Source organism: Primulina eburnea, chromosome 15, assembly GCF_022965805.1.
Source record: "Primulina eburnea isolate SZY01 chromosome 15, ASM2296580v1, whole genome shotgun sequence".
Lineage (NCBI taxonomy): Eukaryota > Viridiplantae > Streptophyta > Magnoliopsida > Lamiales > Gesneriaceae > Primulina > Primulina eburnea.
In genome coordinates this window covers 5156336-5172856 of record NC_133115.1, presented here as the reverse complement: position 1 = coordinate 5172856, position 16521 = coordinate 5156336, and the positions used below count along the sequence as shown (strand labels likewise).

General features: G+C 33.5%; 1 protein-coding gene across 2 annotated transcripts; it reads left to right on the top strand.

The window, feature by feature from the left end:
- Positions 1-14541: 14541 nt before the first annotated feature.
- On the top strand, positions 14542-15957 carry LOC140814085 (dolichol-phosphate mannose synthase subunit 2). Of its 2 annotated transcripts, XM_073172950.1 has the most exons (4): positions 14569-14705; positions 15161-15244; positions 15403-15509; positions 15626-15957. In XM_073172950.1, exons 3-4 carry the CDS (start codon positions 15420-15422, stop codon positions 15776-15778), a joined length of 243 nt encoding a protein of 80 aa, XP_073029051.1. In that variant the 5' UTR covers positions 14569-14705; positions 15161-15244; positions 15403-15419; the 3' UTR covers positions 15779-15957. The 2 variants fall into 2 exon arrangements, with proteins under 2 accessions (XP_073029050.1, XP_073029051.1); XM_073172949.1 differs by lacking the exon at positions 15161-15244 and having other exon boundaries at positions 14542-14705.
- Positions 15958-16521: the final 564 nt, after the last annotated feature.

The window sequence follows — 16521 nt, the reverse complement described above, 5'->3', positions numbered from 1 at the left end:
ATTTGGTATACTCTATTTGCATTATATAAAATAATATTGAGTACCGTTTTGAAATAAATTTTTTGGGATAAAAACTTATGTGAGATGGTCTCACGGGTCGTATTTTGTGAGACGGCTCTCTTATTGGGTCATCCATGAGAATGTATTACTTTTTATGCTAAAAGTATTACTTTTTATTGTGAATATCGGTAGGGTTGACCCGAGACCGTCTCACAAGAGATCTACTCAATTTTTGGACTCGCATCATCATAAAAGTTTAAATCATATTTTTCTATACAGAGTTAAACAATATTTAATTAATCGGGAAATTTGGGTTCAGTCCCCAGCCGTCATTTTTTTTTGTGTTCAGTCCCTAGATACTTTTTTAGTACCACATTTCCACATGAAGTGTACCACATTTTGTATGACATAGTACCACAATTTTGTGGGTAGAGAGTGAAGCCAAAGAAATTTTTTGATTGGGGATTTTTCAATAACTTCCCCTAATAAATACTGGTGAGAGTTGATGCCAAATATATTATGTGGTTCATCTATATTAGACATCAAATTGATATTATTCAGATATATTGATAAATATTATATCATATTTATTCCAGTCAGTTGGCCAAAAAATATTTTTTAATAATTGAAACTAAACTATTATTATTCAAAATATTGGTAAATATTTCATCATGCTTCTTTGATAGCATTAGTAACAAATATATAATTATAATTCACATCAACTAAAAAATTTCATAAATTTTGTAAAATCTTAGATCTAATATCAAAATTTTCAGTGATATTAAAAAATATTAGAGCTAGTATATATTGAATTATAGATCTTGTCATATTATTAATATAAAATCATGTTTACTATTCCAAGAACATCAATGAATTATATAATAAAATATAATATTAAATAATAAGTTGTACTCAGAAAATTCAGAGAACACTTTTCATTATTCTTTCATTCTATATCACCCAACACAACCACATAGCACTACGCAATCAAGGAGGCTGGTGACACAAATTTGAGCCCTGAGAATGAACGACAAGAGAGGATTTTGACTAGGAAGATTTTTTTTTTTTATGTTTGGGAGGTCGACAATTTCTTTTGAGGTTGCTGAAAAATAATCATAAAACTGGATTAAATTATTTTGATGTTTTTATTTCTAATAGGGTTATCGAAATTGATAGTAGAATAATGAAATTTACTTATCTCTTGGGAGAGGCAGTAAATAATTACTTAAGAGTTCTTGATCTATAAATTACAATATGTGATATTATCAATTAATATGTTTTATATGAATGAAAATTGAGTAAAATCTTGTATATAGACTCCGTCTCAGATCATGTACCAAAAGTCTTCTTTGAAATTCCGCATTATTTACTTTATTTTATCTTATTGAAATTTTAAGCCTTGATTTTCTAAATAAAATTGATGTTATTTTAATTACATTACTTCGTGTGAATATAAATTTCAATCTTCGTGAGAACGATACTCAACTCAACTCAACTCAACTCAACATATATTAACAATTCGACATCATGTACTTACGGGAAAAAATCACGCAACAAAATTATTTTCATGAAAAAGATGAAAAGGGTGAAGAAAGTGTGGGGCCTTCAATAACTGTTGATTGGGAGAATGTAAAGATTTATGTACACTTTCTGGAAAAATTTTATGATATCACTTTGGAGCTAAGTGAATCTAAAACTCCTACATTCCAGTTGATTTACCAACCATTTAAGTTGAGATTGAGAGAAAGAGAAGTAATGATTAAAATCCAACTCTTAAAAAAGTAGCATATTCAATAAGTTTTACAAGTATTGGAGGAATTCAGATAATACGAACCTTTTGATATCTGTTGGTAATATTTTGGACCCTAGGAACAAATTTCAGATGATCAAATGAAAATTGAGTAAAATCTTGTATATAGAATCCGTCTCAGATTGTGTACCAAAAGTCGTCTTTGAAATTTCGCATTATTTTAGTTTATTGAAATCTTAAGCCTTGATTTTCTAAATAAAATTGATGTTATTTAATTACATTACTTCGTGTGAATATAAATTTTAATCTTCGTGAGAACCATACCCAACTCAACTCAACTAACATATATTAACAATTCGACATCATGTGCTTATGGGCAAAATTCACGCAATAAAATTATTTTAATGAAAAAGATGAAAAGGGTGAAGAAAGTGTGGGGCTTTCAGTAACTGTTGATTGGAAGAATGTAAAGATTTATGTACACTTTCTGGAAAAATTTTATGATATCACTTTGGAGCTAAGTGAATCTAAAACTCCTACATTCCAGTTGATTTACCAACCATTTAAGTTGAGATTGAGAGAAAGAAAAGTAATGGTTAAAATCCAACTCTTAAAAAAGTAGCATATTCAATAAGTTTTACAAGTATTGGAGGAATTCAGATAATACGAATCTTTTGATATCTGTTGGTAATATTTTGGACCCTAGGAACAAATTTCAGATGATCAAATGAAAATTGAGTAAAATCTTGTATATAGAATCAGTCTCAGATTGTGTACCAAAAGTCGTGTTTGAAATTTTGCATTATTTAATTTATTGAAATCTTAAGCCTTGATTTTCTAAATAAAATTGATGTTATTTAATTACATTACTTCGTGTGAATATAAATTTTAATCTTCGTGAGAACCATACTCAACTCAACTCAATTAACATATATTAACAATTCGACATCATGTGCTTATGGGCAAAATTCACGCAAGAAAATTATTTTAATGAAAAAGATGAAAAGGGTGAAGAAAGTGTGGGGCTTTCAGTAACTGTTGATTGGAAGAATGTAAAGATTTATGCACACTTTCTGGAAAAAAATTATGATATCACTTCGGAGCTAAGTGAATCTAAAACTCCTACATTCCACTTGATTTACCAACCATTTAAGTTGAGATTGAGAGAAAGAGAAGTAATGATTAAAATCCAACTCTTAAAAAAGTAGCATATTCAATAAGTTTTACAAGTATTGGAGGAATTCAGATAATACGAACCTTTTGATATCTGTTGGTAATATTTTGGACCCTAGGAACAAATTTCAGATGATCATATGAAAATTGAGTAAAATCTTGTATATAGAATCCGTCTCAGATTTTGTACCAAAAGTCGTCTTTGAAATTTCGCATTATTTAATTTATTTTAGTTTATTGAAATCTTAAGCCTTGATTTTCTAAATAAAATTGATGTTATTTAATTACATTACTTCGTGTGAAAATAAATTTCAATCTTCGTGAGAACCATACTCAACTCAACTCAACTAACATATATTAACAATTCGACATCATGTACTTATGGGCAAAAATCACGCAAGAAAATTATTTTAATGAAAAAGATGAAAAGGGTGAAGAAAATGTGGGGCCTTCAGTAACTGTTGATTGGGAGAATGTAAAGATTTATGTACACTTTCTGGAAAAAATTTATGATATCACTTTGGAGCAAGTGAATCTAAAACTCCTACATTCCAGTTGATTTACCAACCATTTAAGTTGAGATTGAGAGAAAGAGAAGTAACGATTAAAATCCAACTCTTAAAAAAGTAGCATATTCAAAAAGTTTTACAAGTATTGGAGGAATCAGATAATACGAACCTTTTGATATTTGTTGGTAATATTTTGGACCCTAGGAACAAATTTCAGATGATCAAATGAAAATTGAGTGAAATCTTGTATATAGAATCCGTCTCAGATTGTGTACCAAAAGTCGTCTTTGAAATTTCGCATTATTTAATTTATTTTAGTTTATTGAAATCTTAAGCCTTGATTTTCTAAATAAAATTGATGTTATTTAATTACATTACTTCGTGTGAAAATAAATTTCAATCTTCGTGAGAGCCATACTCAACTCAACTCAACTAACATATATTAACAATTCGACATCATGTACTTATGGGCAAAAATCACGCAAGAAAATTATTTTAATGAAAAAGATGAAAAGGGTGAAGAAAGTGCGGAGCCTTCAGTAACTGTTGATTGGGAGAATGTAAAGATTTATGTACACTTTCTAGAAAAATTTTAAGATATCACTTTGGAGCTAAGTGAATCTAAAACTCCTACATTCCAGTTGATTTACCAACCATTTAAGTTGAGATTGAGAGAAAGAGAAGTAATGATTAAAATCCAACTCTTAAAAAAGTAGCATATTCAATAAGTTTTACAAGTATTGGAGGAATTCAGATAATACAAACCTTTTGATATCTGTTGGTAATATTTTGGACCCTAGGAACAAATTTCAGATGATCAATGTCACGCCCCAGGGACGGGGTTGGTCGACACCGGCGTTGCTCTCAAATTTACATTCGAAAACAACGAGCCTCAAATGTACAAAATTCAGAAATCAGTCTTTTATTCATAATATTGAATAATTCATTATCTGTTACAACTCAAATAACTAATGTTTTACAGCGGAAATATAAAACCAGACATAACAGTGTCTTAACAGATACAACAAAAATAACATAAACTTGAATCATAACTGAGAAATAATAGTCTTTTTCACCAGCCCCAAAACTGAATCTGCTCTTCTTCTTCTAACATTTCCTCCTCTTTCTTATCTGAGATGGTTTTGGTGGGTGAGTGATATGGTTGTCACTCAATAAGCGGGGGCGAGAATAACTCCCAGTTTTCGAAACCATTTTCAACAGAAACAATAATACAAATAATATACAGAAACTCTTATTTTCATAACAGAAATCAGTATCCAGGAATCATTATTCAGGAATCAGTATTCAGAACAAAAATCAGATATTTAACAAGTAAGCACTGAGCACGTTTGTGAATTTCATGGCAAAACTGATATCAGTCCCCTATATGTTATCTCCTCTAAGGGGTGAGGCCAGTAATCAGTAATCAGAATTCAGTAATATTCAGAATATATATTTCTACCAAAAGTTCACTAGGTTATAGTGCTTCAAAATTCAGATATCAGAAATCAAAATACATATACTTTACTTCAAAACGGAAGTCGTCAAACGGTTTTCAAGATATTTATACATAAGCCCACTTACTATAATTTGCTAGGAGTTTCGGTTGAAGTCTGAAATCTGTTGTTCTCGCTACTGGATTATTCTGCTTGAACAAAGGCACTCTCTTAACACAAATTTTCAAGTGATACTCAAGATTTATGTAACACCAATTCAGATATTTGAGGGTGTTATTTATAGGCAAATTTATAACTGTTAGCCTCTCAAATAAATGGCCATAATCCGCCATTATGTGTCATTACAACCTTTATTCCATGATAAATGTTTCAGTTACAAGTTATAAGCAGAATCAGTAGCTGTTTGCTAGAATCTCGCGATACTGAATTCTTCTGCTGCTGGATTTATCTGCTGGAAACATACCAGCTTCTGAAATAATAGTTGTTGCTGGTCATAAGCAGAATCAATAGTTGTCTATTAGAATCTCGCGCTACTGAATTCTGCTGCTGCTGGATTCTATCTGCTGAAATTCGGGTTCTCACAATCAAAGTAAGCATTGAAAAATTGATAGTTACTCCTACAAGAATCCAATAATTCGTTCGTAAGTTCAAATAAGAATCCATAACTTTGTGGACGGATTTCAAGGGAATAATGATGTATTGAATGTTGAGAGTCAAAGTATGCAAATGACGGAGGAGGTGGTATTTTTTGTGATGAATTGTTTTATGCTGTGGTAGTACAAAACGAAGATAAAAAACTTCAAGAGATATCCAATGAAGTGGATAAATACCCCGTCGATGAGATTGAAAAACGAACTAATCAATGTTCCAATATTTTTGAGTGGTGGAGAGGAAGTGAAACTAAGTAAATAGATTTATAATCAATGTTCCAATATTTTTGAAAAACGAACTAATCAATGTTCCAATATTTTTGAAAAACGAACTAATCACTTGTCCTACATTAATTGAAAATGAAAGTTTAAAATGATTTATAAATGCTTATAATAAATTTCTATAGGAACTTTGGTTTATCATTTTTGTAAAATGCATACGAATACTAAATAATTTCTATAAAGACCTATTTTGCAATCGCAGGCTTGTGCCTGGGGCATGTGGTATCAGAGACAGGTCAACAATAGGAACGCCAGTAAATAGATGTTATGCAGGGCAAAATGTTACGTGGATGGAAGCCACGTCTTGAATGCAAAGTGCTATATCATGGGATTCATCTCTTGTGACATGAATGAATGTTTTGTTTTATTAGATAGTTTTGTCATGAAAAAAAAGACTTTGTAAAAGCTCACATTAAATATTTTTGTTTCAGGAATCATTGGCATGTTGTTTGATCAATAATTAGGCCGGCAACATGTAATTTTGTTGGCATATTGCAAACCGATCGTTTAATTAATAATTAGACAAGAACTTTAGTTTTGTTGGCATGTGATTTTATAAATAATTAGGTTGGGCTAAAGACTAAAGTTTAAAAACAATCCCAAGAGAGTAAACCATTTAACGCAAGGTCCTAACATTTTTTAATTAAATTAAAAAAATTAAATTTATTCGGTTTAACAGATAAAATCAATATTTTTCAAAATGAAAAGCGAACTAAATTTCTGAAATTGTTCGGTTCGATCGATTATTTCGGTCAAACAGAAGATTTTGCTAGCCACTACTAGTGAGGTTGTATACAAATGGACTAAGCCGGTTCATGGATTGGGCCACTCAGGATTAGGGCGATATGAGTCCATTTACTACCCTTAAGCACCGTTTGATAACCTGTATAAGTGGCTAATTTGTATTAAATTCAGATTTAGTACCATGATTGGTATGCTGACAATGTATGTGTGTTTGTCTATGGGCCCGTTACAATTCACTGTATGGCAGATATTATTAATACTAGATGCAGCCCAAGACAATTATATGCAGTATCTACAGTGACATGTAGTACACATACACATTTTACCAAAATAACCTCCAAGCCCTAGCATTTATTTTAACATTCACCGAGAAATCTGATTTATCTTCTTTCCGTAGCCGTAAATGGGAATGCAGCATCCATGAAAATCCTGTAAGAACAACATTGGAAACCATCTATTTCTTACAAAGGGTTAGATATTTTCGTATCCATCATTTTTACATAGATCTGATTATTTTGTTTGTGTTTTTTTTCCGACGTTAAGGAGGAAGAACCTAATTTGTTCACTTCTCTGTATTTGTGTTGGTTTCGTTACATTTTCTTTGTATATTTATTTTATTTTTATGGACTTTTTTTGTACAGATTATATAATTGTTGCGATATAAGTTTTTATATGGTGTTCGTGTTTTTTAGTATACCAGTTTAAATGGTTTGAACTTGTGGCATAAATCTTTCTGTCATGGCTGAAGTACATCGGCACATCGCAACATTTGTAGCGGTAAACCAACATTTGAGCAGGTCCTTCATGCTCTTAGTGCTGTTAACACGTTTCTTTACGAAGTTTGTAGCACGGTCGCCTCGTAGATACCATAGAAGAGACCGTTCTTACAATGTCACTGGGAGAATACCTGCTCAAATCAACCATCTACATAGGATTATTGAATTAGGAGATGTGCAGTGTGTTTCGAATTTGAGAATGGATCGTAATGCATTTGCATGTCTTTGTTATTTGGTAAAAAACTGTGAGTGGCGTAGTGGATTCAAGATATGTTTGTATTAAGGAGAAGGTGGCAATGTTTTTATCTATTTTAGCACATCACAAGAAAGTTAGAGTGATTGGTCATGATTATTTAGGAAGTGGACAAATAGTGAGCTCTCATTTCCACGAAGTACTCCGTTCGATTCTGAAACTACACCCCCTACTACTTGTCAAACCACTTTCTGTGGATGAGAATTGCTCCAACAATACTTGGAAATGGTTCAAGATAAATGTCTTTACTCTTATCACCATTTGTTTGCTTCCATTGTAAAACTCATTAGTTAGACGTCATGCATTTAAATTCAAGATCTGAAGACTAGCAACCACAAATGTTTTTGCGACTAATTTGAATTATATGAGCAACATACACAATAAGGTTTTTTGGGTGCATTGGATGGAACATATATAAGTGTCCAAGTACCAAATAAAGACAAAACGAAATACAGAAATAGTAAAGGAACAACAGCAATAATGTTTTGGGGATATGCAATCGTGACATGCAGATTATTTACGCACTAACCGGATGCGAAGGATCAGCGGCAGACGCTCGTCACCTACGTGATGCAGTTAATCGCCAAAATGGGCTAAATATTCCCAGATCTTAGAACTTCTCTGTCATAATTTGAGTAAGGAGTATAAATATGTTTTTGGTTATGTTTTGTTACATGAACATGTTTGATATTTTATTATTTTCTTTACGAATTTATTCTTTAGACATTTTTTTGGCATAGTTGTAATATCATTTAATATTCATTTATTTAATATGTCAAGTTTTAATGACAGGTTGTTATTACTTGTGCGACAGTGGCTACCCAAACGTTGAAGTATTCTTGATGCCGTATAGGAGAACTCGATACCATATGGACCAGTGGGTGGGCGGTTCTTTTGCACCCCAGAATTACAAAGAGTTTTTCAACTCTAAACATTGTCATGCTCGTAATGTTATTGAAAGAGCATTTGGGTTATTGAAAAGACGATGGGCTATTCTTCGTAGCCCATCGTTTTACCCCTTGAAAGTTCATAATCGTATAGTAATGACTTGCATTCTGCTACATAATTTCATTCGCTCCGAAATGGTATTTTGACCCTGTAGATGTAGATGATGAGTCATATGTTGAGCTTACAGAAACCGGAGATTTTGACTTCATTGACAATGTTGAATCTTCTCCTGAATGGGACACATGGAGGGAAAACTTAGCACTGTCTATGTACCATAGTAAATGAGAAATGATGTTGTTCATGTATTTTTCTGTATTTGTGCTATTTTCGACAATATGTGAAAGGGTGATGATTTATGTTTTCTGTTGTGATTGATGTTTAATGTCTTTATATTTCTGATATGTAAAACTTGATGTTGGTTGTGTATTTTAATAAATTTATGTATGGTGGTTCCATTTTTCGACTAAAATTGTCTACGTAAATAATTCTACATTGTACAAGGATTATTATAAATTGTTGTAGTCATCATGGATATTAGCTCACCTATTGCTACTGCAACTAGCACGGGTAAGAAATCTAAGAGAATTCGCCGAGTGTGGACACAGAAGGAGGATGAATTCCTCATTCAGGCACTTAAAGAATTAATCAATGCTGGATGGAAGAGTGAAAATGGGTTTCGCTACGGATACTTGACTGTCTTAGAGAAATCTATTGCCCAGGCTTTTCCAAACACCGATTTACGAGGGAACCCACATATTAACTCAAAGATACATGTCTGGAAAAGGACTCATGGTTCTTTGTTAACAATGCTTAGCAGGAGTGGAATTGGCTGGAACGAAACAGAGAAGAGGATTGAAGCAAAACGTGGGATTCATTTGTGAAGGTAATGCTCCCTTGCAATTTTTTCTTGTTGCGTTGTTTATTTACTTCATAAATAAGTGCATTGTGCAACTCCATTCTATTTGTCATTTAAATTTTAATTTTCTACAGTATTTAATATGCAATATACAACAGGGTGATAGCAGTGTTCGTATGTGGCGTTACAAAACATGGCCCTATTTTCCCGATTGTTGCGAAATATTTGGAAACGACAGTGCAACGGGAAAGCATGCTGAGAGCTTTGCTGATGCCCTTCAAGGAGTACTAAACATGATTGATGATAATGATATTGTGCCCGAAGAAAAAATTGGACCGACTCCTCTTTTCCAGGATACTGAGGAAGCAGGTGAATCCATGTTGGTGTCAAATGCTCCATCTGTGAACAAAGTTGGTAGTAAATCAAAGAACACTAAGAAACGGAAGAAGCATTCATATGGTAAAGAGCTATTCATTGATGCAATTAACAATTTCACTGAGATGGCAAGATCTACGATGAACGAATTTGTGAAGTGAATTGGCGTTGAGTATGATACAGTGAACGCAACAAAGGATGTGTTTGCTGCGCTAGAATCAATCCCCAAACTAAGTGCAGATAAAATTAATGTTGTTGCTGCATTGCTAGCAAAAAAACCAAAGCAACATAATCTGTTGTTTAAAGCTCCTCAACATGCAAGGCTAAAGTTGGTTCGAAGGCTACTTAAGGAAGACTGAACTAAGAAAAACGTAGTTTAAATCACGTTTCATTAGGGATGTAAATGAACCAAACCGTTTGTGAGCTATTCGAAGCTCGATTCGATAAAAGCTCGTTTGAGCTCGTTTAATGAGGCTCGTTAAGATAAACAAACAAAACTCAAGCTTTGTAGTATTCGGCTCGTTAGCTCGTGAATATATTCGTTGGTAAGTTCATGAGCAATCTTTTAGATGAAAAATAATATTTTTATATTTGATTTATTGATTTTGTCTATTATTTATGAAATATATAGAAAAATCTATTAAATTTATTTATTATAATAAATTTACAAATTTTAATAAGAATAATATATTTTTCTTTAAATATATAATTTATTTTTAATTAATTTATTAAAAATTTAAATGTATAATCCATATTTATTAAGCTTTTTTAGGCTCAATAAAGGCTTGAATAAGCTCGTGAGCCATGCATATATTCGTTAAATAAAGCTCGAGTTCGGCTCGATTATAAACGAGCCAAGCTCAAACATTCAAGAGTTCGGTTCGCCTTGACTCGATTGCATCCCTACGTTTCATACATTACACTTGACAAAAGTTCTGAAATGGGAAGAAATTTTTTGTATTTTGTTCATCACAGTGTTCAACTAACTACCACAGTATCTATTTTGTTTGTTAAATGGTCTAGTTAGTTGCTTTGATCCTCTCTTTCAAAAATGTTTGGCATATTTTGTAAATAAAACGACTGTGGCAATGTATGACTTTGTGTCTTTATTTTCTTTTGGTAATATGATGAAATTGCACTATTAAGTTTAATTCCATTACAGATTGTTCACATTGAAAAAAAAAATTGTACTTGATATTTAATGTTTTGGAACCAGTAACATTAACTTGGATGATTATGTACAATTGTTGGAATAAAAACAAAATCATTGCTGCCTATATGCACAACAGCATTAGGGACCACAGCACCCAAGACAAATTGGTGAAAACCAACAACAAAAAAGGTTCCAAAACTAATTAACTTTAGACACGGATGCAACATTTTGCCACTGCAGTTTATAGCACTTTTTGGGGCTTCGTAGCATTTGATTTGTACCGATTCTCTCTCAGCCAATGCGCTACAACATGCTCATTTGTACCATCATCATCTGCATCTGTAATCACTTTCTGCCCCTCAAAATCATTAACCACCTTAGGCTTCTTACCCTTGTGTTGTATTGATGATGAATCTTCATTCATGTTGGCAGAGAGTACTCCATTAATAGCAGTAGGTGGAACAATTTCATCAAAATTACCTGTTGTTGGAGGTGTAGCTGTTGGGAAGCCTAATATGACATCTCCATCGCTTTTGAGATCCTTATCATCGTCCGATGAAATTTGTATGATCTCTATTTCAGCTTCATCATCACTTGATATAAGCTCAATAACAGTTGGAAATACATCTTTGTAAGTGCTATTCACCGACTCCTCAGATGACACATCCAAATCTCGAGACATTTTCCCTTCAACTACATTTGTGGTGTTTACAAATTGCTTACACGTCCGAGTACAGAGGAAAGAAGGAGTTAAAATAGAAGTAGTACATGTATTTATGATGGTACACCTACCACCAATATTGCAACTCCATCTAATATGTTCCTCGGTAATCGGGTTTGACAACTAATATTTATTGTAATGTCACATCTCTATTGGAACCAGAAAAATATTAAAGACATTGCAGCATCAAATGGAGAAGCATTCAATTTGCTTCTGTATGTGTCAATTGTTTTGGCGTGGAGAAGTTCAAAATTGAGCCACGAAATCAACACAAGACAACACCAAATATTTCATATTATATGTTAATTAACAAATCAATCATTATTCAGTGATAGTAATGATATATTGATACATTGTATGAAAATTTGAGGGAGTAAACTAGCACAAATATTGTTATAAAGTCATTGAAGTCCCATTGATTTGCTTGCACTGTCCTAAAATACAAAATTTAAAAAATGAATGATACAACATACATGTACAACTAGCAAAGATCTTACAAATATTTATAATTATGTTACTTTTACAAAATAACACACAACAGTAAGAATAAGAGGAACACACTTACGAAACAGCAAGTGCACCCGAAACAACAACAAATATCGTCTGATGAAATAGGCATGGGCTTCAAGACCATTTTTTCATTGTCTCCGGTTGCTTCTTTTACGTCACTAGAAAGTACAACAAATTCTTTTGTGGGGGCGATTGGTTCTTTCTTTCTTGGGTAACAATCTTGAGTAAATGAATGTTCCTGTATTGAGGGACTTTGTGATTGATACATGTTTGCTACGTGCCACTGCTAGAGCCACTAGTATATTCCATTGACATATTAATTTTGTGTATCACGTTACTTCCTTGATACCGGTCATACCAGATGAATTTGTTTCGATGGTTAAGAGCTGCCGGAAATATGTAGTAAAACTCCCCCGAACGAGTGGATCGATCACCAGCTTTCCGTAAGAGCATCAACTCATTGCCACATTGGCATTCAGGTGTAGTCTTTGTCTCCATAACAACTAAAGAATTGAACAGGTTAACTCACAACACAAAATAAAACCATGTGTTGAGGATCGAAGTTGAGTTTAGAGGGGGGGTGAATAAACTCTACTCGTTTTTCGTTCTGATGAGGTACTAAAATCCTGTTAAGGATAGTAGTTGATCTTGTGCGAATGCTTTCACCTGATTACAATAAAACGTGCGGAAACAATCTGATGAAGTAGTTGAAAAACAATAAAACAGTAGGCAGCAGTTGTTTATGGAAGTTCGAAGATAAACTCTTCTACGTCTCCCCTTCTTCTGTTTCCAGAAGGTATAACTAAAAGACTTTGGATATTACAGTACAACTCTTGTACACACCCACTTCAGAAGGACTTACACTTCGGCCTACTGAAACTCTTAGTTTCTCAACTCACAAGAATGCGAAACACAAAGTTCTGAAAAGACTCTTTTCAGATTACAGACTCTTCTTGATAAAGTATAAATGATGTAAAGATTGTGAAGAGTATAAGAATCAGTAGCACAAGATGATCTTCGAAAGATCAGATATTTGCTATGAAGCGTGTGCTACTTTTCTTTGTGTTGAACTTTAAGTACTCAAGGAATTTTGATATTCGTCTGATAAGAGAGAAGCTTTGTTCCTTGAAGAATGATAATATGCGAAGTGTCGTGTCGAACAAGGATTTGATCCAAGTATATATAATCGACTGAGTTCAACGTTCAGAATCAGAGTATGTCTTTAGATAACTGATACAATCAGCTTTATTACCAAAGAAGTTCCTGCAGAAAAGCTATAAAACAATCAGTCTTGTTTTATACTTAATTGGGTAAAGTGCATTAAATGACTCCGTATAGTATTTAATGCTGTAATTAATACTAGTACTAGGAACTCTTTAACGGTAACAATTAAGATAGCAACGTTAGAAAACGTTCTCTACTGGTTTTGTATTGTTATCCCTTTCTACTGGTTTTGTTATAGTAGATCAGCAGCTACTGATAAGTTATTCTATTGTTCTGGTCTGCTGATCTACTGGTCTTAGTTATCATCGCCACAATAAAATTCATGTCTAACACCATGTAATTAATTAAATATAATTTATTATATACATGAAATATGTAGTGAGCTACTGAAATATACCTATTTACAAAAACAAAAATTAGATTTTAGAACAAGACAATATCAAGGTTACATACGGTATCAAATTACAGATATGAGTGATCGTATGTTGAAGATTGATTGAAGCGTAATGAAGTTAAGCAAGATTACAACAATAGCATATAATCATACTAAGACGCGAAACAAGGGGATACTCAATCTAAACTAGAATTTGGGGTTTCATTTGAAGTAAACAAAATAATACAAAAATCTGTTAAAAATAAATGTGTTAACTCACCGTTTTCAGACGACGAAATGCTTGCGTTTGTACAGAAAAAGAGTTTTGCGTGAAGATGAAGCCGTATGTACGCGGCTAGTGCGGAGAGAAATATGATTTAAGAAGGTGAACAAAAGCATCAAATATAAGAAATTTAATAAAGATCAAAGGGCTTTTTGGGTATTGACAATTTTATTTACCATTCTATTATCCAACTAAAAAAATACCAAAAAACATAATATATCTAAACCAATATACAATGATGGCAAAAACTTGTGTGAGACGGTCTCACGGGTTATATTTGTGAGACGGATCTCTTATTTGGGTAATCCATGAAAAAGTATTACTTTTTATGCTAAGAGTATTACTTTTTATTGTGAATATGGGTAGGGTTGACCCGTCTCACGGATTAAGATCCGTGAAACGGTCTCACATGAGACCCACTCTACAATAATTATCCACAACTTTGACTTTACTTATCAATGTTACTAAATTTTCTTAATTATACCAACCAATAAACCAAACGGTGCCTTAGTGATAAAGAAATTGGAGAAGGAAAGGACATGGCCGAGGGTTTAAGGAAGCCGATAGAGAAAAGCCTATAAGCAAGCCAAAGGAGACTAGGGAAGGTAGAGTCAAGGCCGCAGATATCAAATTGAAGCTCCTAAATCAACGCTTGGATCCGGTTAAAGGTAAGATTCAACTTAATAATCTGAAATCATTTGATATAATTAGTGGAGATGCACTTTTGGTATGGGAGGGCAGGGATGACAGACACAATTGGAGATGGGTATGGAGTAATGGTAATATATGTTGGATGTAGGAACTGATAAAATAAGTTTCATCTGAAATTAAAGCAGTATTCAACAATTGGCTGCGAGAAAAACGATATAATGTTTGTTGGGAATATTAGTTTCATCTAATGTTGTGAAATTGTAGCACTATGCACCAGTAATGGAACATCTTGTATTTACAATGGTGAGTGCACGTTGATTATCGTTCGTTGGAGCTGGAAAACGTCGAGAGCAACTTAATGGGTGACCTTGGGGATTCCAAAATCACAAATTTTAGTTTGTTTCCACACCTTTATTTGTGATCTGTGACGTTTAAATGAGGAGTGAAATGACAACAATGGAAATGCTTGTAGGGAGTCCCTCTTTGTCAGTTTTTGCTGTATCATACGGTGTGCGAGGCACACAGCCTGAATGTGTTGAGATATGCTAACAAACAGGTGATAGTGATGTAATTTACTCTGCATGATCACACGGTCTATGAAAACCGATCGATGTACAATTCCTCGATTCGAAACACGACTCTTCTCTTTGGTTCCCTATCTCTGACAGTTGAATGTATTCTGAGAAGTTGATCATTATTTTCACCACTCCACAGGTCAAATAATCTATGCAATGGAACTAGCAGACAGAGCCCTTGGCTTGCTTTTATCAGTCATCAGCCTATCCATATTTACCTATTATACCTTCTGGGTCATCATCCTGGTTAGCTAAATTTTCCGCGGAGTTAAAAATGTTAATTGTGCCTTTCATTTTTTTTACAAAATGTTAATTGTGCCTTTCATTTTTTTTACCTATTCATTATTTCGTTTTTCTCGCAGCCATTTGTTGAAACAGACCATTTTGTGCACAAGTACTTTCTACCCCAGGAATATGCAATTCTCATTCCGGTCTTCGCAGGTGTAACGCTCGTATGTTTCCTCGCAATGTTTATTGGATATGTGATGCTCAAGTCTAAAAAGAAGAAGGCATGAATCGAAACTGTGTGCCAGCCTTTACTGGTTCAAGTTCAGTTCATGTTTTTGGCCGCACTACTCATGATATTCGAATACCTTTTTGGATGGTACATAAGCTATCCTTGCATTCCTATGGGACATTGCTGACAGATTTTTTAGTTTTTAAGGCATAATAAATGGCACCATGTTTTTTACTCGGACATCTGCCGCGACCCATGTGTGCGCAATGTTCAAATCAGGGATGATGGCTTAATGTTTGTGTGTGTGGGCAGGAAGGGGTTGTTTTTGGGAGGTTGGGGTAAGCCTTGCCAAGGTTCCAAAACTATAATTCTTATTATGTAACCGACACTTCCGGTTCGAATAAAAGGTGGAACAGGAACTGAACAGCTTTGGTATGGTTCCGAATCTGGTTCATGACAGTTTTGGTCACAGTTTAAGCCTATTAAAACTAAAATTTATTCAATTAAATTTTAATGATCAAGAAAAAAATAATGATAAAATTCGTGATAGTTTAGGAACCGGAATCAAATAGTAAAATCATGGTAACGGAAAAAATGGTTTAAGTTATGGTTTTTGAGAGATTGTTTCTGGTTTGGTTTATGGTTCCAAAAGATCTGCGATCGGGTCTAGAATGGGTAGTCACATTTTTAAAAGATAGCATACGACATTACTATCTAAAATATCCTGGAGAATGAGGTGCAAAATCTGTTGAAACGGTCGGAAAATCTCGCGGAGCTGAGCCAATCGCGCGTCGTCTAACT